Source organism: Astatotilapia calliptera, chromosome 20 (assembly GCF_964374335.1).
Source record: "Astatotilapia calliptera chromosome 20, fAstCal68.1, whole genome shotgun sequence".
NCBI lineage: Eukaryota > Metazoa > Chordata > Actinopteri > Cichliformes > Cichlidae > Astatotilapia > Astatotilapia calliptera.
Window position 1 is genome coordinate 27,732,881 of NC_137441.1, and position 25,254 is coordinate 27,758,134.

The 25,254-nt window shown below is 40.1% G+C and overlaps 1 protein-coding gene across 3 annotated transcripts; it reads left to right on the forward strand.

The window, feature by feature from the left end:
• The first annotated feature begins 354 nt into the window (after positions 1–354).
• gabrd (gamma-aminobutyric acid type A receptor subunit delta) lies at positions 355–24,617 on the forward strand. 3 transcript variants are annotated; one of them, XM_026154184.2, is made up of 9 exons: positions 355–761; positions 14,120–14,235; positions 17,840–17,907; positions 19,154–19,374; positions 19,780–19,862; positions 20,094–20,231; positions 20,647–20,802; positions 22,256–22,467; positions 23,553–24,617. In XM_026154184.2, the coding sequence occupies exons 1-9, from the start codon at positions 694–696 to the stop codon at positions 23,877–23,879; spliced, it is 1,389 nt and encodes a 462-aa protein (XP_026009969.2). In that variant the 5' UTR covers positions 355–693; the 3' UTR covers positions 23,880–24,617. The 3 variants fall into 3 exon arrangements, with proteins under 3 accessions (XP_026009969.2, XP_080150572.1, XP_080150571.1); XM_080294445.1 differs by having other exon boundaries at positions 545–761; positions 14,120–14,151; XM_080294446.1 differs by lacking the exons at positions 14,120–14,235; positions 17,840–17,907.
• Positions 24,618–25,254: the final 637 nt, after the last annotated feature.

Genomic DNA, 25,254 nt, shown 5'->3' on the forward strand with positions numbered 1-25,254 from the left:
TTGTCCACCTCCAAAGAAAGGACCTCTGCGCACACTTTGGGCAGCCCCCCTCCCAGTTTGATCTTATTCCAACAGAAAGAATCACAACTTTATGTGAGCCACTAATTACCTAATGGAGATGAGTCAAATGTGTCAAACATTACATAATATATTGAAGTCCTTTGCTTATGATGCCATTCCTGCCACCCCCCACCCACCCCCGCCTTCTGTGTCCAGATTCAATCTGACGTTTAGAGGCCAAGCGACGGAGGGATCGACAGATTAGCGAGTCTCCCTCCCTCCCTCTCTCCCACCCTCCCTCTCTTTCTCTCCCTCTGCCTCTCTCCATCCTTTTCTCTCTCACTCGCTTTCTGCGCTGTTGGTGGATGTCAGGCGGTGGATCGGCTCCTTGTTTCGGTCGGACCCGGAGTTTTGTCTTCATCTTTTTCATAAGCGCGCTCTTCTCTTGTGCGCTCCTGGACGCGGAGGAATCGGGGAGCTCACGACCATGGGGTCACCATCACCTTCACCACCACACTTTACTTTGTTCTCCGCGGCGCTGGATCTGGAGGAGAGCGCACTAAAATAATAATAACTAAAAAACAAACAAAAAAAGCTAACAAAAAAATCCTCTTGTGGGCTTTGTCGTCGAATTACATTGCGGGGGAACTTTTCTCTTAGCATTACGCATATATTAATCTGACAGCGTGTGGAATGGAGATCCCAACTTTCCTGTTTTCGAGTCTCGCTCTGCTCTTCGTCGGAGGAGATATTTTCACCAGGTGAGATCAGCTGTGCTTTTGGTTTTTTTTTTTAACTTCTTGCAGGTGTCTTATGTGCTTCCCACTGCGGAGCGCTATGAATATTCCGGAAGAAGTTAGCCGTCAAATTATAAACGGTGTTAATAATAATAAGAAAGCAACAAACTAGAACGATAAAACAAGGAAAGGCACTGTGATTTTCATCTATTTAGGAGCAATAAACTGCTCTTCTTATTGATTTAAAGTCTCGCGTCAGTTGAAGTCCTGCTTGTTGTGCAACCGCCTCCCACGACTCAGTGCTAGCAAAACTCACGTTCACGTTCACTCGTGGATAAACGGACTTCTACAGGCTTACATAAAACTACTTATAGACACCCACAATCTGAAGTCTGCTTTCTTCCCCGCTTGCATGAACCTGATGACACCATTTGCATAATGCATATGCATAGTAAGAGGTGATTGTTTTCTATCCCCCCTCCCCTGGTGATGAATACCAGCTGAGTGGAAGCGTTTGCGTGCGCGCGCGCGTGTCAGATAATGTCACGAACCTCCAGGGGGTGACATTATCTGCCACGTAAGGGATCAAATACATCAGATGATCCCATGATGCAGGCCTCATACTGCAGTAAACACAGTACATTTAAATAGAATATCACTAAGGTGCTCAATTTGGGAGGTTAAAAAAAAAAAAAGGTGTAGGTGCTGCTGGGAGCTTCAGTCGTGAATGCGTCTCTGAAGTAGGATTATTCCAGGTTGTGTATTATAAGGTAAAAAAAAAATCTTAAGACTGATCCAGTCCTATTCAGCAGCGGTTCAGATTTCAGCCATTTGAAAAGATTTATCAGGACCATTGTGCTGACTCTGAGGATAAATTACCTTCTCACCAAGGAGCAGGTCAGGTCTGTCTAAACTAGTTTACAGTGCTTCGTTTTTGACAGAGGCCTGCATTCATCGGCATTCAGTTCGCGGGATAATCAGCATCTACTACAGAGCTTCAGTTTCAGTACTTGCTTTCACACTGAAAAGGGCAAAGGGTGAAACTCTGAGGAAAATTGGGGAAATCACCTCTATTGTCCCTCTTGGCTGTTCACCAGTAGAGGGAGTAATAGCTATTGTAATTGGATTTTCCTGCCTCCAGTCACTGCTGTTATTATTATTTTGTTCTCAGTACAATGCAGAGTGTAGGCTTTTTCTTGCACCTCATTATGTGTCATCTCTCTCTCTTTCTCTCTCTCTCTCACACACACACACACACACACACACACACACACACACACACACACACACACACACACACACACACACACACTTTGCAGAGGAAACCTGCACGCCGCTTTCTTTCCTCGCTCCTGCTCTGCACAGAATCACCCTGATTCTCTTTTTTTAGCTCCTCGTTTATCCATTTCACAAAAGTTGCTTAGCTAAGTTGCGCCTCACCACCTTTGGTGTTGCATGAATTTCACAGTTTTTTCTTTACAGCTGAAGTGTCACTTACCCTTCACTTTACAGAGTACAATCTGCATCTAAATGGACTGTATAATGTCTGTAACAGAGGAGTGGGCTAGAAAACATGCTATTGCGTAGTAGAGAAAAGCATCATCCTTTGGTCATCAGTAGCCCGAGATAAAAATTGTCTTGAAATGGTAACTGTTAAATAGAGTGCCAGATATGTGTTAATCCATCCCTGAAAGTACTGCCCAGTAAATGCTTTTAAAAATCTATCATGCTTAATCTTTTCAGGGATGATCTTAGTCGTTTTAGAAAAGTAAAACTATAATGTACAACTTGTTTTTAAAGATTTAGGTCTTCGGGTATTTCACAAAAAGTGCCTGGTAGTATTTAAACCATTGCAAATAAGTTGTTGGCCTGTACTCTCTCACACATATCTCTCATTAATAATATCAAGTCACTTTAAGCCAGGGAGAACATTGCTGTCACAATGTAGAAGCTGCACTTTACTAAAGTGACATGTCTTTTTTACACATTTTTTATTTCTGCAGGTGAAAGTGTCACTGATATTAAAAGTGTTGTTTTCAAGAGAGATTTGACAAAGAGGGCAGCAGAAATAGGAAGAAACACAACACTTCAGTTCTATAAACGTACTTTAAGGCACCAAAAAGCGCTGGAATAACACACAGTCACAAAGATACCTGCGAAACAGCTCATTTTTTTCTTTCCTTCTTTATTTTATATTTAACTCATTTTGTCAGTCATGTTGTATACAGATATGTACCAATACAAGCAAATATATTAGACATAAAAACCACACCGAAACATCAGGAGTCACTTTTTGGCACGACACCTGGAATACAGAGTGAGTTAAGAAAGCGACTAACGCTAATCCCCACCTCATTCACCTCTGCCTCAGTGCACGAATATTGCAAATGATCGACTGTATAATTTTCTGCAAGTGTTGCATGACAGTTTAAATTTTCATGTCTACAAATTGCAGATTTTTGATTTTTGATTGGATCGGGCTTGTTAGCAAAATGCAGTGAACCTGTCATAATGGGCGATGCATTGCTTTCTTCCAGTGTGGGAAACATTAAGACAACTGTACAGAACTGACATTCATACAAGATGGCAGGGAGTTAATTTACCGCACTACACTGGTTGAGTTGATTCAAACACAGGCTAAGCCTTTTCATTAGCTTTTGTCACTATGAAAAAGGATTAATGTGTTTTAGTCTTTTTTGTACCAGCAAAGGTGTGACTAATATAATAATGGTGGCTCTGTTATATGTATGTCTAGTCATTAATTCCACCCGTGTTCTTGCTGCTGTCACAGTCCACAGTGGATTTCTATCACAAGGGCCAAAGATCATGTTTTTAAAAAGAAACGAAACCTTGAAAGGTCAGCTAGGTCATTATTTCAGAACTGACACTGACAAAAAAAAAAATCCATATACATGATTAACCTGACTTCCAGTGGTTTACCAGTTGTAAGACTTTATTGTGACGCAGCAGCTATATAAAGTGTCGAGTCTGCAGTGTTATTATAATTAGACTTCATTCAGCTCTGATTGCAGGAGATAAGTCAACAGCGAGGCTGCTATCTGGTCACAAAGACAGGAACATAAATCAAAACTCTAACCAGACCCGACTCCCGTGACACGCAGGTGCTACTAAAGATAGCTGAACATACCGACACAGGTGGCTGCACAGCCAGATTACACATAATACTTTCATGCATGTCGGTGTGTGGTTATCACCAGCTGACTGGAGGTTGAAAGGAGATTCACAGATTGTGCGCTACAACAGCGATATCTCAAAGACCAAGAAATGTGACAATAAGAGTGCGGGGGAGAAAAAAAATACTGATTAAGTCCAGCAAAGCTAATCTTTGAAAGAAATGAGGACCAAAAGAGATTTAAGCAGTCCTATTATGCATTACATTTTCTCCTCTCTTATTTATACTGGTAATTGTGGTGGATTCTCATATTAAATAATGAAGTAATGCACACATAATCCCTGTGAACTCAAAGTTTAGGCTTGATACTTCTCAGATTTTCTACTTCTCAGAGTTTAATGTCCTCATAGAGGGATATCCTTAATACAGTGTGGCTGGCTGTGAGCGCAGAAGACCCGCTGACATGCTGTTCAAACCTAGCCAATTGTATAAAAGTTAGCTTAAAGAGAGTGGGAAGTGAGTTAAAATGGATGATAAGGATCTGATGTAAGGATTAGTTTGAGTTGTAAATACAAAGCCATTTTAGTAAACTCCAAGTTATGAGCAAATGGTAAATGGATTGGTTTTCATGCAGTGCTTTTCTACTATACTTAAGCACTTAAAGTGATTTACACAACACACATTGTTCACTCATTCATACCCATGCACTTTTTTCTATATCTGAATGCTTTTCTGTCTAACATTCACACTCTGAACGCATCAGAGAGAAACTTGGGTTTTGGTATCTTGCCTGAGGGTACTTTGGCATCCAGACTGGAGCAGCCAGGGATCAAACCAACAACTTTGTGATTAGCAGATGACCTGTTCTACCTCCTGAGCTCCAGTCTATTAAGTATATAAGGCCTCCTTTAAATAGGGCCTTTGTTGTAAACGAAATGCATTAAAAACTGAACACAAATAGAACAAGAGACTCACCTGCAGGCTGACTAACCCCCCGGGGAAAAGTGTTGGATTACTGACAGAGCAAAGCTGAGTCTAAAGCACTCTTTAAGAGCCCAATTGTGGCATTTATGGACTAAAATGCACAGATTGTAAGGAGTGTGGGTCCATCCTATTCTCGGGGCCTTGCTGCAGGTCAACCTGGCCCCACGATGCAGCTAATCATATTTTATTTTAACTGCTAGTCGAGCAGTTTAGCTTAGAGCACACCCGGGAAGAGAATTTTAGTGTCATTATTTACCTTTTCAGAAGGACATGCACAGGAGGTCACTCCCCACCTTTGTTTTCATGCGGACGTGTAGTTTAGGAGCAGGTGGCTGCCCCTGCTTCATGCAGGAGGATTTAAACTCCACATTTTATCATCTTTTCTGGCTTGTCACACTTGTCCTTAAACCTGCACTCAGGTGAAGCCCTTGTCCTGACTAATCCGCATTAGAGACTGACTCAGCGGATAAATCCCCCCACCGTCCGGAGACTACATTTTCCAGTAACGCTGTGTTTTGATCATGTTCCCCCGGCTGCATGAGCTGGCTCCGAAGCCTGACTGTGAGCTGGCTACAGGGTGATGCAGGCACACCTCAGCGCCTCAGCTAGAAGCCGCCTACTCAATTTATGTTGACATATCACACGTAAATGGGAAAAGGAAACAGTTTAGGAGAGTTTTGCTGATTTCATTAATTTCTAGATAATTATACATGAATTTATTTAGCAGTTTGCATGTCACTTTGATAAGTATGTTAAACGCAATGAAATTAACCTAATGATAAATACCAGCAGTATCTAATCCCCATGAGAATGGACAAGGCTGTGATACAGCAGTTCTGCGTTGGGTATTTTGCACTGGTTACACTCAAACTGTAATGTGAGTGCTTTGGAAACCAGTGCGTAACAGAATTTCCTGTGCATTTCCTGCAGTTCCTTCTATGATCATTATATTCAAAGCAAATGTCAAAATGATTTGCTTTATTTTATCCAGCGGAGGTGTGATGTGTCGGCAACGTGATGTGTGACGAAAGCTAGTCCGTGACAAACTATCCGAGTTTGGAGATGTTCTGGGTCTTCGGGCTCTTTAAAATAGCGCAGGATATTCACTGACCTGAACGCGAGTCCTGCAGCATTTTCCGTTCAGATAAGGACCTCTCTAACAGCAGCACTGTACAGCATGATCATCCCACAGACTCCATCACAGTTTTTTTATTTTATTTTTATGAGAGGCAGAGACTGAAGCCCTGTGTTTAGAGACACCATTATGTAACTAGAGTATCAGGATTCATACATATGAAGTGCCCTTGAGCAAGACATCGAATCCCTCCCAGCTGTCTTGCAGCTGACCTTTGAGCTTCCTGCAGAGGGAGGAGAGCAACACATGTCTTGGTATCAATGAGAAGAAATGGAAAGGGTGCAAGGCTCACAGATTTAGAAACAGCAACTTATCTTTTTTTTGTTTCAGACATAAATTTAGTCTACCATAAATGATCTTTTTCTTCTTTTTCTATTCCTTTCGCTTTTTTTTTTAGCTTGGATAAACTTCAGTTCTAGACCATCATACAGGAAAGAGATAAAGTGAAAGATAAAGCAGTAATTTGTCCATGCATTACCTAATCGTTGAGGGTTAAAGGAACGATCTATACACGACGTGTTGCTGAATTATGTTTTTTGTCAAGTATACTAATTTTATTTTGTTTTATTCAAAGGTTGCATGAACATAGCAGGCACTTTAGCACATATAGCTCACGAAACAACTGTTTACATCTTGTAAGCTTCAGTTGGCTAATTCCACAAAAAGCAGTGACACTGGTGCACAGGTCAGCCAATCACAGCCTTGCAGAAAGACGGCTTTGTGACTTATAATTAATTCTTTTCCCCGTGATGCATGACTACACCTGATCTCAGTGTTTCCTCCACCTGCCAAACCCTAATTTAACCCCCAGTTATCACAACAATCCGCCCCACCAAGCCCAACTCTGTCTAATGGGGATAAATGTTGCTTTTTACCATCATAATGAAGAAATAGTTTTAATGATAGAATAATTTTTAAGCTTTCAAAATGCTCACAGTGATAAGCAAATAAATAAACAATGCCACACTCGCTAACACAAATTATTATTAGTATAAAAATATATATTCTTAGACATTAGAAACTTTAATGTTTAAAAACACAAATGTTGGGAGAAACTTGAATACTTTTAACAAGAAAAAAAAGAGAAGTTTGTTTTTAAATTTGGGACTCTTTCTTTTGAATGTACTCTACATTATCTATTGATACTTGTATTAAAAAAAATGGATGTGCAGAAGGAAATGGAGCACTCTGGAATGCGATTAAGACTGACAAACATTATTTGAGTGCAAATCTGGTCAATAAAACATCTGTTTGCCGCATGGCAGCGCAGCACAGACCCTTAATTATGACTGCTAATGCAGTGCGAACACCGTTAGAAACCCACACCTATAAATGTGAAGCAGCTGTTCAGTGATTTAACTATCTATTTATTCATGTTTTATTTAATATTTATCCCAGTTTGATTCATTTCACCACAGAACTAATAGAAACAGTTAGATCAGGGCGCTGATAGGTAGTCCAGGTATCGATTTGAGCGATTATACGATACTGATTAGGGTTGTTGGTGTGTGCTGTGCTTTGCATTCACAAAAAGACACCATAAATTTGAGTGAAGCCGCTTCTCTTTGTTTTTCTCCCCAACTGTTTAATGTTAGCTCACAAACAGACGGCAGATCCGAGCCCTGAGAGAGACGTTTAATGAAAGCGAAATATAGAAGGATTAGGAGCGTCTGCAAATGCACACCCTCTCAACTGCTTGTCATGGATGGAGGGGTGGGAAAATGAAGAGGCGCAAATGTTTCGTAAATCCAAGAAAGCAATCAAATGTTCAGACCGGTGCGTCTTTCAACAGAATACATTTGATTTTTCTTTGGAGAAGAAGTGAAGTTGTTTTTTCCTCCTTAAGCAAACTGATATGTTTGTAGAGAAGGAGAACATTTGGTGTTAAGAGAACAGCTTGCAATAAAAGCAATAATCTGTGGCAAATGTGAAAAATTATATATGTATATGTGAAAGTCAGTAAAGCCAGATTAATTGAGTCGATAAAAGCTTTTAGTCGGGATTTTGGACCCTTGGATTAACATTTCTTCGCATGTGTTTTACAGTAAATCGAAGCAGCGCTGCACACGAGCAGCCCCCATCATATAAAGAGGGAGAAAAATTAAAAAAAGATGCTGTGCAACAACCACACCATGACAGAAAAGAGTCTTAGTTATTACATACAACTCCTTCACACTAAATATTCACAGCTGTGTGGGAACTGCAGAGAATAAAGGCACCAGGGCCTTAAATCTTTAAATCCTAAAACAGTTAACAACTGTAAAATGAGTGTTAAATTGCAATAAATAGAGTTCTACTATAGGATTTGTGTGATATACATTTCCACCCGCTTTCTCCTCCTCTCCAGACAGAGGTCTGTTTGACCTTGGTGTGTTAACAAATGACTTGAAAGAAACGCTCTTTATTTCCAGATTTAGAAACTCCCAATTAGCGCAGAAATCCAGGAGTCACTTAGTGATTAATTAATTCACTCAGTGCTCCCATTTTTTTAGTCATGACAGTGATTGCCAGACTAAAAATACATCTGCCTCTGCAAAACAGATCCACCGAGAAAATGTTAATGGCATGGCAGAAATGTTTATTTATTTTATTTCATATTCAGTTAACCAGCCGTTACATTTTGGTGAATAGTTTCCGTATGGCATAATGCTGTGCTCTCGGGCACGTCGACTTTCTTCAAATGTCAGCCCGATTTCAAAGGTCAGCTCGCGGCTTTTCATTGTCGAACGATCTGAACACCTTCCACGAACCCCCCATGCGGTCCATTTCCCTGTCGATACCCCCACCGCCGGCCTTTGGATGTCAGAAAAATCGTATTTGTTTGTAGCAAAAACAGTCAGCACCTTCAATTTTGCACGATAGCTTTGCTTCTAACATTTGATTCATCTCCATGTGTCTTTTTCATGGTGATGTCTAACAAGCCATGCCTCTTTTCAACATGGACTTCTCATTTTTAAACTCCCCTCTAAATCTATGTGTATGGATCTGTGTATGAGTGTTTCAGAATACAAAACTGCCACCTGGTGGTATCTCAGCTGTGCTACGTTTGTGAAATCCTTCACAGAGGCTCCTGCTGTTGCTGCTCACAGTGTTACCTTTCTGCCCTCAGGCAGCACTAAGTGATTTCCGGATCCTTAAAACAGACAATAGCTTTAAATGTTGCTGTTATTCCGCTCCTGGCACATACACAGAGGTGGCAGTGCATGGGGGCAGTTTGAATTGAATGCAAAACAATGCATGCACAAAGGTATGTTGTTCAGAATAAAAGTCCACAGTGTAATGAGAGCCTATTTTCAGTGAAATACAGCGATTTGGAGGTTTGTGGAGTGAGGCGCAGCATTTTGTTTATTATGCGCTGTGTGGAATCTGAGGCTACGCTGTTAGATTTGGATCTGCTGTCAGACTCCTTGTGGACAAAAGCACGCTGTGGAAACACGACTGAGGAAAAATATGTCAGCCAGGCTTTAATCAGCGTGGCTTTTGAATGCTGAAACAAGCACAGACTTTTTAAAAAAAAAACTTTTTGAAAGGACACCCCTGAGAGATGTAATTTTGCGCTGACATTCAGCATCTTTGACATTCAGGATTTAATCATTTTCATGCAAAGAGGAAACAAAACAAACAAACAAAGGACGAGTTGCTTTGGGTGAAAATAAATGACCAAATAATTGCACGCACACGTTTTTTTCTTAATGTTTGAATCTTGAGAAAATGTGATTTCCTAAATCAGCGATGAATAATTCAAGGATGCAAGAGAGTTTTGGAAAACATGTTATTAATAAAAGTCGTGTTTTTGCGCTCCATCTTTTTCAAAAGCACATGCTGACAAGTTATAGGACTAAAAATGATAATTAAAGTGAAGGTTCCTTCATTTTCATAAATAAACACTGTATTTAAAGCAGCATCAGTCTTTTATAAAAGCACTAAATTAAAAGTAGAAGGTGTAGCCAGTATGGATGACTTCATTTTCAACTCCCTTAGCCTTTTCCTTCTCTCTTTTTCCTCTTTGTTTCCCTATTGTTTGCTTTAGTCAGCTAAAAAGAGAACTATTTCTGTTTTTAGCTGGTGGTAGCTGCTGGGGCTTGACTATTACCCTGTTACTCTATGTCATGTAAATGTGTAAACATCTGCAAACGATTAACAATTTGAGCTCACGTTGCTCTTTTTTTGGGGACCTTTTGTTACATCAAATATTTTCCCTCCAATTTTATACAGTTGAAAAGTAGAGATGGATATCACCGATATCACATATCGGTATCGGTGCGATGCTGACCTAAATTACTGGATTAGATATCGGAGAGAAATAAAAAATGTAATAATATCCATTAAATATCACAAAAGCACCTCACAAAACGTGCGACATGGCATAACTCAGCTCATAACCTTAGCACGTCGGAGGAGTATGCATCACGTGATAGAGCGGATGTGACGTGCGAGACCAGTCGGCGGTCTGGTTGAGCATTTAGAGCCTCGCTACCAAACCAGCATTTCATCTCCGAGAAAGTTATCCCAGAGAAGTAAAGCAAGTTTGTAAGTTCATCTCTGAATGTTTCTAAAGCATTCCCACGTTAAGCTTACCAACCGATACTGTATATGGAGCGACTGCCTCTCTCTCTCCCTCTCCTGCTGCTACTTCAATCATGAAACTGATCAATGATCAGCTGATCGGCTTTTCTGTCGTGACTCCCGTCTCTCTTGTTTGTTTTTGGCCCACTTTGCACCAGAAAGAGGAAACCAGTGGATACACAACAGCAGCACCTTTAAGCTTGATAAGCTGTTGTTAGAATGGTAACTGTGCAGGGGCGGGCCTAGCAAGGTTTAGCCAGGGGGGCAGGTAGGGCATTAACAGGGAAAGGGGGTCACAAAGAAATACTTTTCTTTCTTATTCTCATGTCTAGCTTGTAATAAATAATTATCTGAATCTTACAACCAAAGTATTCATCTGATGTAAAATGTATAGAAATACGTTATTGTATATAGTAACTATTAAGTCTAATATATACCCTAGTAAGCTATAGTACTTTTTCCTTTGGGAAGATACCATCTGTGCAGTCTGCAGTTCTGTTGAAGAAAGATGTTGAATCTAATTATTGTAGAAAAATAATTGATTTCTGTGCATTTAAAAAAATTTTTTAACACGTGCATTAAATTAAAGTCGATTACGTTAATTAAGCATTATTAGGTGGAGGGTGGGGTGTGGTTCCCCTTTTGTTTTGGCTGGGAGTTGGCAACCCTATTAGTTAGGTTGTACTCTTTAAAATACCAGAATAGGGAGGATGTTCAGGATTTAAGTTTATTAGATTGATCAGTATTGCTCATCTATGAAATATTTTGGGTGCAGTGTATTTTTTGCATACAGGTATAACAGAATAGCTTTAGTTTTGCTTGTTTTTTTAAAACTTGAGTATCAACTTATACAAAATGCAGCAAGATATTAAAAAACACACACGTTTTATTCGTTATAAAATACAAATAACTGAGTAAAAAATACAACGTCAGAAAAAGAGCATTTGTGGTTTGTGTGTCTGAAAGAATAAAAAATATTGGGCTATATATTGGAATATTGGCTTATAAATCACCCCATATAGGTACTGGTACTACAAATTGTATACTGGCCGGCCTCGATTACAGGATAGTCAACGGCTAACATGAATTCCTTCCATTAATCTGACAGATTCTGAACATTTCAGCTTCATGTCTGGATGCACGACCTGGTCACTTCTGCTGTGATGGACCTGGTGACATTTACAAACACAAAACTGAACTGCTGATTATGACTGGACATAAATCTCGTGCTCTGTATGAGTTGCTCAGCATAATTGTTTATGAGAGTGACATTTGATCTATGTTTTGCCATAACAGGGGGGCTTTCATCATTTTATATTGTCGTCAATTCAGAAGAGAGGGCTCCTCCTCAAGGAGCCTTTGTATGAATGTCAAGGGAAAGTCTCTCACATATTACAGGCACACACAGAGTTGCACAAAGAAACACAAAGATCACAGTGGCAATAGATCACAGATATAATTAGACATTTACAATACTGTGCAGAATTCTTGAATCATGCCTCACTTCTTTATAATTTGCTGTCAAAGAGCCAGACTTTCTAGTCATTTTTAAACTGGTCTTGAGCAACAATTCTTCAGGCTTCTTCTTCAGTCTGAAGGTCTTCTGATCCTTTTTTTTTCTTTTGCACTGTCTGCTTTCTGACTCATTTTCAGTCCAGTTCTTGACCTGAGCATTTTCAGAGGAACTTTCTTATTTTTTGTTAAGCCACTTAAAACTCACCTATGAATCATTCGAGCATAAAATTTAGCAAAGAGGCAATTTTCTTGCTAGTAGCGTGTCAGGATTATACAAAATATATAATTTGCTCCCAGTTTTTTAATAAACTAACACAGTTCAAAAGGCACGAAGTTGCATTTTTGCACTAAAAAGCTGATTCCCAAAGAGCTATTACATGAAAACCTGGCATATTTCAGCATAGAGTGCAGTGTGTTGTTAAAAATTTACTAGACAACTAGACAAGTGAAGGATAAAAGAAGAAGTTGCACGTCTAAAATCTATATACAGTAGAATACCACTATCTGAAATTCAAACAGGAAAAAATCTAGCAAAAACCTAACATGGTGGAAACTGTATTGTGGGCTAAGGTTCCATTTCAACCAGTGGTGTTAGGGATCCACCACCAGTACCATCTGGAAGGATCTGATTGACAAAGACTTCCACGATAATGGCAGCCAACATATAAAGAAGAGCTCAGAACGCCCTTCAGGAAGCCTGGAGAACTATTCCTGAATACTAGCTAAAGAAATTATGAGAAAGCCTGTCCAAGCCTGTGTTGAAGAATAAAAGTGGTCATACCAAGTATTAATTTTCAAGCATTAGAATCGCACAAATTCAATTTTTACCTTATATACTATATTTCCGTGTACATTTTAAGTGCACCTATGTTACGTTTTTCTGACAAACTTTAAAGAGATGAAAGGTTGCTCGAGATTTTTCCACAGCATAGTCAAGTGTGGGTACACTTCACTAGACACAAAGATCCCTAAGGTTCTCTGTTGCCAACACTGATATAAGTGTGACCTGAGTCTAAATTACTTTAATCAAATGAAATTCACTTCAATTAATTTTATAACAACAGTCACCTCAAGGCGTTTGATATTCTAAGGTAAATACCCAAAATAACAGAGAGCCAACCCCAACAATCAGATGACGCCTTAGTGACAGTGGGAAGGAAAAACTCCCTCTTAACAGGAAGAACCAGGCTTAGCGAGGATCAGCGATCTGCCATGACCAAACAACACGCTTTGGAAGATGGTCAGAGATTAATAATAAATAATGATTATTTGCAAGGTGGTGTATAAATACATAGCGAAAGAAAAAAGGTGAGTAAGGAAGAAATATTCTGTGCCTCGTGGGAAACCCTCAGCAGTATAGGCCTATTGCAGCGTAACTAAGGGTTGGTCAGGGTCTTCTGATCCAGCTCTAACTATATGCTTTTTTAAGATGGAAAGTATTAAGCCTAATCTTAAAAGTAGAGATGGTGTGTCTCTCCTGAATCCAACCTGGGAGCTGGCTCTACAGAAGAGGGGCCTGAAAGCCTCCCATTCTACTTTGAAATATCCAAGTACGTCTGCAGTCTGAGAGTGAAGTGCTCTTTTGGGATGATATGGTATCATGAGGTCTTTAAGAAAAGATGGAGATTGATTATTTAAGACCTGGTAAGTGAGAAGAAGGGTTTTAAATTTAATTATGGATTTAACAGGCAGCCAATGAAGAGAAGCTTAGCTAATTGGTGTGTGCCATCTAGCCTCATGGATCGACAAACCTGGGTATCATCTGCATAGCAATGAAAATGTATACTATGCCTTCTTATAATACTGCCTAAGGGAATCAAGTGTAATCCAAATAGACTTGGTCCTAGCACAGAATCCTGTGGAACTCCGTAATAGGAAAAATTAACGATTTAAATAATGAATCTTATTTATGTTTGAAAAAGTGGTTATTGTGTCAAATTTTGAGATACTTTTACGTATGCTACTAACTCTATCTGAAGTTCTGCCAGGCTTTTCCTGTGGACGTGTGACAGGACAACCACTGAAGGCTGCTGTGTTTGTTTTCTTTAGGGCCATGCTGAGTGACGTTGGGGACTATGTAGGTACAGACATTGAAATATCCTGGTTACCTAATCTGGATGATTTAATGAAGGGCTATGCCAGAAATTTTCGCCCTGGGATAGGAGGTGAGTATGAGATCTACTGCTTGTGGCGTTGGGTTACATTTCACCGCCTCACATTTACAGCCATCCTTAGCATCACCCAACCGAAGTCCTAAGTACAGGAGCATGGATTGCACTTCATCTTCCAATTCCATTATCCCGAGAGGCGCCTTTGGTTTGGCTTTTCCTGTACGACATTAAAACAAGGCTCTGTTTACCTCATACAAATACTAGGGGTGCAACGATATTCGTATCGATATTGAACCGTTCGATACAGTGCTTTCGGTTCGGTACGCGTATGTATCGAACAATACAACATTTGTAATTTATTTTATCAACTTTCCTTCTGACGATGCTGTCTGTGTGGAGCGCTCAGTGAATCTGCGTTCGACTACTCCGCCTAGGCTGCACTGTCGAGCGCAGATCCACTGAGCGCTCAACACAGACAGCATAGTCAGAAGGAAGAGCGCAGGGCACCTCCCCCACCCTCATTCAGATCTGGCGTTTGGAATTATTTTGGTTTTCATGTGACGTATGACCCTGAAGGTAAGCGAGTCATGGACTAAAGTAAAACAGTATGTTGGATGTGCCATGCAATGCTCAATTACATGGGTGGGAACTAGTGTGTTAGCGCAGTTAGCTCGTTGGCCGTCTAGCCCCATGCACGGGGCGATCGGCGGTAGCTCGTTAACGGAGATTTGCCGTGTTGTGGTGTTAAGGTCATTTCAACCAGATTAACCTGAAAGCACTAGTGGGAACACAACGAATATGACTGCACATTTACGCCGACATCATCCTAGTGCAAAGACAAAAACAACAAGCATGCTACTAACTTTAGCCGAGTCATTTAGACAGCTGTTAGCACATGATTCTCCTTATGCTGCTGAGAATATAACCCAGAAGAAGCAGATAGTATAGCTTTTATTTTGGAAAGAGACATTTCTCTGTAATAAACTCTCTTTTCCAAAGATGCATGATTCCTCAATCAGATACAGGGCTTGCAATATCGCTAGCCTGACGTCCTGGGGCTAGCGATTTTTTCAGTCGGGCTACCAAAATCTATCTCTTCCCTGCCCGTCGGGCTATTGTAAGAAGGAAAAATATATGTCAATGCTTTTGCATTCTTTCAGAAATGTAGCTGGGTAATTATGTCATTGGCATCGGTGAGCCACTGTCAATATGTGACATATTGAAATCGCGTTTGAATTTGCGCTTGTTTTTTTGCTTTCACTTTGCAATGTGCGAACTGTGTATAGAGAGCGACAGCACTGATCTGTGAGTGATGATAATTTGTGCACCAATTCCTCTGACATCGTCTTATTAATTGTTAGCTTACTATGCAAACATGACAAGTGAAATCTCCCGCAGCTTAAACATGTGAGAGGTTGATCGCGCAGAGAATCGCTGAGCTTATGTGAGTCCGTGTGTAAAAGCAGCAGGATTTATATTTGACTATGATGACCTGGATGACTGAGAACCTTCACAGACAGATATATATTTTAGTTCTGCTGAGCCAAATAAGACAGGTCAGGGTGAAGAAGTGACAGCCAAAGAAAAGCTTACCACAAAACGGAGAAGTTATGACAAATCAGACTATAAGGCAAAAAGAAAGTGCAGCTTTATGGTTTCATGGACAAAAGAATTTCTGTGGCTGCAATATGACGAGCTAAATAACCAGGGCTGCACATAAGTGGTCCGCAGGTGCGCATTCGCTGTCAAAATAAAAAACACGCACAAGGGTTAGGGTTAAATTTAAAAACTGTACTTTTGAGTTAAAATATATATTTATAATTTTAATAAATGACAAATTAAAAAGGCATGAACATTTTTTTTGTATCGAAAAAATATCGAACCGTGACACCAAAGTATCGAACCGAACCGAACCGTGAATTTTGTGTATCGTTGCACCCCTAACAAATACATATGCTGACAGGTGAACAGTTTGTTAAGGACACACACAAAAAACATTTATTAAAGAGAGGCTTTGCAGGAGGACACGCCGGAGTGGAGCGGTGGCACAAACATTGTGTGCTGCTCTGGAGAATTTGCTAAGAATGGCTGCCAAATGTGAAACATTCAATGACCACAGCAATAGATTTCTCAATCTCACAGCTTAACTCAGCTGAGGAAAGGTGAAAATGTGGGGCAAGAGTGCCGCTATCGCCACACACATACCACCCTGTGCATGATGCAGAGAATCATAATGCAACATCATGTGGTCACTGCATTTCTATTTATGTCACATTTTAATGTGTTGAAAAAGGAAGCTAAATGGAAGGCTGTTGTGACCACTGGGGAATCATGTCTGTTATTTCGGGGCAGTTTCTTTCACTCAAATCCCACCCCATGCTATTAATATGGAGCAATAACAGGGCCTTAAATATATGATAATTATGAAAAATGTTTTTGCAAGATAAATATAATTTGTAAGGATAGTGATGCACAAGATGTAAAGAAAAGACGTGACAGACAGATTGTTTCATAAAAAAAGCACAATGTATTTTTTTCTTTACATAAAATTTATGGATCTTGTTATCGCCTCACTTGAACACTGAATATTAGAAGAATTGATAACTACACAAAACCTGATTTGAAAGTTGAAAACCATATTATGAACCAAAGTGTCTGAATGTTTCCAATCTCACATCATTTTAACAGTAAGGGAGGATTAGTTCTGCAGTGGAAGTGGAGTCTCTTTTTATATAATGCAAGAAACTAATATACAGTAACAACTTTTCCCACTGTAAACATCAATATGTGCTGCCAAGGTTTCCAGAGTGCAAAGCCTATTTGCAAATGCAAAGTTTCTGAACTGATAATGCTGTAAAACATTTTTCTGGAATTTTAATCTATTTGCATAATTAGAGTGGTAGCAAACAAAATCAATGCCACGTTTCTATGGTAATGCTACACATTGTGCTTCATTCTAATATACAGCGAAATATTTTCTATTATATTTACTAACCAGAGTTGGTAAAATAGCTGTTTAACAAATGTTATAGTCATCTTTGTACCTGCGCTGGAGAATAGAATCACATCGCCCTCTAAACTCTCCCATTTACATCAACATACAATAAGCATACAACTGAAAACCTTTTCCCATTCACTTGCATTTGGTGTTGAAAATATAAATTACCCAAAATGGCATGGGGAGGTGTTGAATGATGGGAAATGATTCCTTAATGTTTAATATATTTTAAATAGCCTTTCTGTTCTGCATCACTGAGCCCCCCCCCCCCTGTAGTTTCTGCCCTCTAGCATTCGATGACTGCTGCACGCTCCATGCTAATCATATGGCAAACTGTTGAGTGAACGCTACAGCGTATGTGTGCGTGCGTGTGAATGTTGGCAGAAGCTCTCTCTGTGCAAGTCCATGAAAGCCCAGTGTTGTTTATGAATGCCCATTGTGTGATGTGCCACTTCGCATGGCTAAACTGGATAATGCTTAATCTCTATGCACCGTAGGAGTGTTTGGACGTGGGAGGAAGGTGGATGGGAGAAAAACAGATGGGTTATGGAGTTAGGATGGGAGGGACCAGAATGGGAATCAGAGAAGTGGCGTGGGTGGGTGTTTGAGATGGGGAGGGCAAAGGTTTGCCCTTTTTTTTTCTCACCATTTCCTCTGCAGGTCCGCCCGTGAACGTGGCCATGGCTATAGAAGTAGCCAGCATTGACCACATCTCTGAAGCCAACATGGTAAAGAACAGACACTCGCTCCTTCTTTCTGCACCGAGATTTTCTATCATCACTTCACAACTGTCGCAACGATCAAAGATTTACTATTTGCATAATCCTGACATATCCCACTCGAAGGTTTAAACGCATTCAGTGTGAACATTTGTGACACATCGGGCGAGTTGTTGGATAATTTCAGACTTTCATGGATTTTGTAAAGTGAAATATCAAATCCAATGGGGCAATTCATGTTTTGCACAAATATCATTTTGCGTAACCTTGTAATCGTGAGCGGCGCCATGTCTATCATGAAAGAAGGAGTTTAATCTTAAAACGCTTCAATTCAATATGTTTTTTTTTTGCTTAACATCTGAAATAAAGTCCAAAGTGTGGTAGCCAAAAGAGCAATGAAACTAAAACACAAACACAAAGTGCACAGTATTCAGGGAAAGGCTGCAAAGTAAGACAATAAAGCCAAGTGCTTTATTGCTTTTATGCTGTGAGGACACATAAAACACAACCGGACACTGAACTGCTGCAGTAATATCTGAATTATGCAAGCAGAATAGTAAAAAAGCACCACAGTAGTTACTCACGTCACCAGCCAGTGCGGCATGTGTGCTCCAGCATTGTTTGCTTCTTTTTCAGCCTCCTCTCTGGTGGTTTATGCTGTTTGATGCTAATTGCGGTATTTCACTCTTTGGTTGTGTTTTTCTGCATTTGCAGCCAGATCTGCATTTGTGTGGCTCACCAGGCGTTTGAAGATGGCTTTTTGTGTTTTCTTTTCTTTCTATATTTCTGTTTGGTAGGAAGTTCAGTGTCACATTTTGCTGAAATCTCTTGCAATAGGAAGAAAATATTTAATTCAAATCTACAATATAGTGACAAAAGAGTTATTATTCTTTTTCAATTTTGCGATTATAACAATAATTAACAGCATTTTAACGGTGATATCAGTTTTAGGGTTATGTCTGAAAAGAAATGTGTTTGGACCCTTTAATTAAATGTTGCATTCATCATTAATTGAAGGGCCAAAATCTCTTCTTACTAAAAATTCTTATTGAGTAATTACTTTTCTTTTCTAAATAATTTCATATTTTGACACAATCTCACCAACGATTTTTCCTATATAAATAAGTTATTCCCAAAACCGTCCAGAATAATGAAATAAATTAAATATATTTTTAAAAATACAAAGTAAATATAATTGAACCTAATATTCCTAACAGTCTGTCTCCCGTTTTACATTCCGTGGTGTTCCTGACAGGAATACACCATGACTGTGTTCCTGCGGCAGAGCTGGCACGATGACCGCCTGTCCTACAATCACACTAACAAGACTCTTGGACTGGACAGTCGGTTTGTGGACAAGCTGTGGCTGCCCGACACCTTCATCGTTAACGCCAAATCTGCTTGGTTTCACGATGTGACCGTAGAGAACAAGCTGATCCGCCTGCAGCCTAACGGAGTGATTCTATATAGTAGCCGGTATAAACAAACAGATCATTGTCTTCTCTTTCTTTTGCCTACAGAAAATTATAAGACAATTCTGCAGTTTCATCTTAGCACACCAGAAATTTTCACTGTCTTTCGTCATTGTTTTGATCAGACTGCACTGTTTTGGTTAAATATAACAGTTCTCATTAGCGCTGTGTTTGGATGCAGGCTGTTTTGAGCAAAAAAATAAAAATAAGAATGCATGAATAGTAACTAAATGGACTTTTCGTAAAAGAGTCAGATTTTTATACCAGGAGTTAAATAATGAAGGATGTATTGATGAACATGCAAAAAGAAGATAAAAGAAAATTAGTTTTTATTTGAAAAATGACAAATTGAAGAAACTGTAATAGCATCTATGTCAGGGTTTGATTAAGCGAGCCGTTTTGTTCCTAGAATCACTTCGACAGTGGCGTGTGACATGGACCTTACCAAGTATCCCATGGACGAACAGGAATGCATGCTGGATTTGGAAAGCTGTGAGTTGGGATTTATCTTAAATGTTCATTTCTTCTTTCCTACATTCATCTTTATGGGTTAAAAATGTTATTTCAGTTTATTGCTGAAACATTTCATTGTGCGAGCACGGTGACATTTGTGAAAGGTTACAGTGTCTGTGATAGGATGAAAATGCTAAATGTTGAGCGAACCTCGCACATCTGTGTCGGCTGGACGGGTAAATGTCTTTGTTGTTGTTGTTGTTTTTCTAGATGGTTACTCCTCAGAGGACATTGTGTATCACTGGTCGGAGAGTCAGAGACACATTCACGGTTTGGACAAATTAGAGCTTTCCCAGTTCACCATCACAGACTATCGCTTTGACACTGAGATGATGAATTTCAAATCAGGTGAGCATCCCTCTTTTGTGTTGTTTTGTGCCTGTATTATGTTTTACACGTATGTGGTGGTTTTGGACTTTGGTCCCTCTTGTATTGGAGAACTCTACACATACTTCTTGAAGCATGACTTCTTTTTTTCAACCAGAGGCACTTCTGTGGTTGTATTCTATTCGTAGACGAAATGCATCAAGGCAGACTTGCTGCTGAGCCAGGCAGGAGATTTAGGAGATGAGAGCAGTAGCTGCTGGGAAGATGCAGCTGCAACACCATTTTATGCGTTAAATCTTGAAGTTGTGCCACTAGGGGCAAAAGCGAGGCAAAAGATGTTGCCTAGCGTCAGAGCCTGTGAAGAACAATGGCCTCTTTATGATAAATAATTAGCATGTTTGGTTTGAAACAAAGTGACTTGTTGTCTGCTTCACAGCGGGGCGCTTTCCGAGGCTCAGTCTTCGCTTCCAGCTGAGACGTAATCGAGGTGTCTACATCATCCAGTCGTACATGCCTTCGATATTACTGGTTGCAATGTCCTGGGTGTCCTTCTGGATCAGCCAATCAGCAGTTCCTGCTCGTGTATCCTTAGGTTAGTATTAATTGGATGAAGTATATTTGAACATTTCGAAAGGGGTTATTTCAGTGAAGGTTGGTGCTCGTTCGTCCTCTGAAAGGTTAAACCACATAAATGACAGTTTTCTTTTCTTAGAGTCTTACTGCGTGTGGGGTTACATTCAAACTAATGCATTGTGGTTACAAGGAACTCATAGCAGCCTATTGATGACCATCACAGGATACAACATAGCTCAATACATGCTGATGTTAAAGCAAAAATAATAAATCTTTAATTCAGTTCCTGCACATATTTCTTCAGGTCTCACACAGATGTCCTCACAGGCCTGAATATGTTATCTCTACCCCCCAGATATAAGAAACATTGGTTCTCTCCCCCAGTTTAAATCTCAACTCAAAACCATCTGTTCAAATCTGCATATTCACTGTGAACCCACTGTTTGTTCATTTTATCTTGTGCTTTTGTTTTATTGTCCTTCATTGTGTCATTGTTCTATTATGTATTTTATCCTATTGTACAGCGTCCTTGGGTGTCTTGAAAGGCGCTTTATAAATAAAATGTATTTATTATTATTTTTTTTTTGTTAATTAAAAAGGATTTATGATTAAGTATTTTACATATGCCATGCAGCCTTACCTTCTGCTATGAAATCAGACGCACATAAGCCTTAATTTCGCAACTGAACTTTGCAGTTTCCTGTCTGAAAATTGCCCACCTGCCTCAACCATCCCCTCTGCTTGCTCATGTTGAGATTTTACTCAAAGAAGAAGAAGATATATATTTCTTGATGTAGTATGGATACAGCTAAAGAGCTTCTCAGTTCCCACCTCTCTCGATGGTCCTGTCTGTTTCAGTCAGTGTTAAGCAGCTTATTAACTTGCAGGTGCAATGAAGTTGTGCCCCTCTGTTTGGCTGCACACACTGGGGGACATGCTATGCAGACAACAGCTAGACAACTTGGTGGGCCAAAATATATCAAAATGCTAAATTTGCATGCAGGCTAAATTAAAATTTTGGGGGATCGGGCCCTCCGGCCTTGAATTTGACGCATGAGGACGTTCATGTCCTCTCAAGACTAAAATTCTGCAGAATGTGCCAACAGAATCACTGATGAGCTGCAAACATTCTAGTTAAAGCAAGAAAAGACAGCCTCATCAGACAGCCCGATGAGGCTGTCTTTTTAAGTTTAAATGGAAGATTTGGACCAGATGATGGGACATGAGCAACATTCACTCTGAGAGAAAGATGAATATGTACACCAAATATTTTTGAAAATCCTGTTCCTCATTTTGTTTAAAGCTACCAACAGAAAGGGGATAGTGTTCCCTTAGGAAACCTTAGATTAACCACCTAACTGACAGTTTATACTGTTGTCTAGACTACAGTAGGGGACCAACCAACCTACAGTCTGAGAACACTAATCAAGAGCCCCACATCCACAGGAGTCAAATTTTTGCTTTGTTTTCAGGGATTACAACTGTTCTAACCATGACCACGCTGATGGTAAGCGCTCGCTCGTCCTTGCCCCGAGCGTCAGCCATCAAGGCGTTAGATGTCTACTTCTGGATCTGTTACGTGTTTGTGTTCGCGGCCCTCATCGAGTACGCCTTTGCTCACTACAACGCTGACTACCGACTCAAAGAGAAAGCCAAGGTCAAGGCCAGCAAGCTCAGCTCCGAGGTGAGGATCACTCATTCGATCATTTCCGTCATGTACACCTGTCAGCAGACCTTTCAATCTGGAGCTTCGGGGCGGTAGGGTGGGGGTGTTGCTACTAAATTGTGCGCACCTCTTAAACATAAACCTAGGCCGGACATCAGGCCTTGGTGCTGACAAGCATCCATCCCACTGACCTTCAGCAGGACATGAATCTCTATAGACCATAATGGGAAAATAGATGATCGCCCCACAGGAAGCAATAGTGATTCTCATCATACTGTCAGCTTCTTAAGTTGCTGGTGTCCATCATAACTGAGGTAAACCTTCAGAATAACAGTGGCCGCACCTGCTATAAAACTATGAGTTCAGAAATATTAAACGTACCAGATTACCTGTCAGAGCAGTGAAGCGATTAAAATTAAATGTTGCAGTGGAGTGATTGTGGAAAAAAAGGAGCCAAACTGATATAGGGTATTTTACATTGATACTGATGCAGATATCAAAGTATTTTAAAATATAATATTACAATAAAATGGCCGATGTAATTTTCTTTCAAACATACGAAACATAAACAGATTTCTCAAGCCTTTGTTTTATTTAGTTATTTATTTACTTGTTTACCTTCCGCTCAACTCAGCTCAGCGCCCTCTGGTGGACAAACTATGCAACATCAACACTCAAAAAATGGTTGAAGTGCCTCTTCTTTACTTACATTTATATTAATTGTCTATTACAAATGCAGAAACAATAGTTTTGCAAATGAGCTGACAACATTGGTCTGATCGCTTATGCTCTAGTGAGTACGGTGTAATCAAAACTGCCAAAAGAGATGATAATCATTAATACCACACAATTAACTCTTACCTTAACCACTGACAGGGTTAGGGTTAGTCGTGTGTTTATTTAAAAAAAAATGAAGCATTATAAAATATAAAGTACCAGGATGGACCAAATACTTAAGAGCTTTTGCTTATAAAGTAGTTATAAGTTATAGTAGTAGACCTCATGAATGCAAAGGGGTTGAATTGTCACTTTTGCCAAATTTGCCAGAATAGAGCTCTGTCAGGTAAATGCTTAGATGCTTCTCTGTCTCCTCCTCTCCACAGTCTATTGTAAAGAACGGCAAACAGGCAATGGTTCTGTTTTCCCTGTCAGTCACCGGCATGAATCAGGGCGTGGTCATTTCCAGCCGCCACGGTCGAGCCCAGTGTTCCAGCAGCGAAATTCCCGGGGAGGGTGGAACGGAGGAGACGGAGCCGAGGCGGAGAAGATCCAGGCAACCGGAGGAGCGCGAGGAAGAGAAGAAGAAGTGCTGTTCCAAGTGTGTCTGCAAGCCCATTGATGCAGATACCATCGACATCTATGCCAGGGCCGTGTTTCCTTTCACTTTCGCCGTGGTGAATGTGATCTACTGGGTGGCGTACACCATGTGAAGAGGAGGCAGCGGGTCTGAGCGAATGGCTGCCATCCAGAGCTGTATATAAGAAACTGCTGGAGCTGTGCCACTTTAATGCTGGCAGACTGGTGCAGCAGAAATATACTGCAGCCTTCAGTAAAGGCGAGAACTCGTCAGACAAAAGACAAAATAAAGTATAATGGCCTGTGAATATGGAAATATGGTAATTACTGGAAGTACGTAGAAGTTTAAGAAGTTTTAAGAGGATTAAAATATATTTAAACACAAACAATGTCCTGCAAAGGCGAAGGACTATGTTGCCTGTGGAAGACATACAGCACACATTTAATACAGTTTAACTAACAACAAACACTTCCACATCGACCTGTTATATAAGCCGACTTAACACGAGACACCAGACCTCACGTCCACCAAAACAGCCGCACTGACCACAAGCTCTCCTCTAAACAAATACAAATAAGCATACTTAGCCTGTCTAACTCCACAATCAGTGAACCACTTGTTATCTCACAAAGCAAAAACACCACCCAGACAAGAGGATAACGAGATGAGGTGTACTGCTATTCTGCATGGCTGAGAACTCATTACCCCCTCTCCCCTCCCGCCACTGCTATCCCCTCTCTCTCTCCCTCTCCTTTGGTCCCCCACCCTTTTTTTTCCTGTTTATTTTCACGTTTAGGACACCGACTGGAGGGTCTTATCTCCCTCTGCCAGTTCTGCCTGTTTCCTTGCCATTAAAGGACTTCCTCCACTACCTGTGTGCGTGTGTTTGTGTTTCTCTCTCCTAGCGCCAAATGATCTCTTGAAAGCTAAATCCATGTTGGTTAGGTATATTCAAAAGAAGACGAAGCTGCTTGAAATCCCATCTGGCAGGTCCGAACATGCAAAATTTTAAGGGGTTATGAATAATTAACTTATCAATTATACTTTGCTCTATTAATAATTTCCTACTCGTGCCCGTCCTTTGTCTGAACTGGGAAATTGATTTCAGGAGACTCGTGGATTAGAAGGCACCACAGCTCTTTAGTTTTCTTATTCAGTCACTACATTAAATACAGTGTATTATGTGACCTCCAGTTTGAGCATTTCAGCTTCTTGAATCAGAATGAAACTGCATCTTTGATTAAATCATCAGTTTTCTTTGCTTCTTTGATGAAAGGTTCAAGGTGGACACATCAGCCAGTAACTGAATGTTGTAATCAGTTGTAACAAAGTGTGGTGTCCACAGATTTACAATACTGTACAAAAGTCTCAAGCCACACTTCATTTCTTTATATTTTCCTTCCCAGGAGCCAGACTTTCCAGTAATTTTTTTTAATTAACAGCAACAGTTCTTCAGTTTTCTGAAGGTCTTTCAAAGTTTTTCTTTGGATATTGGCTGCTTTTTCAAG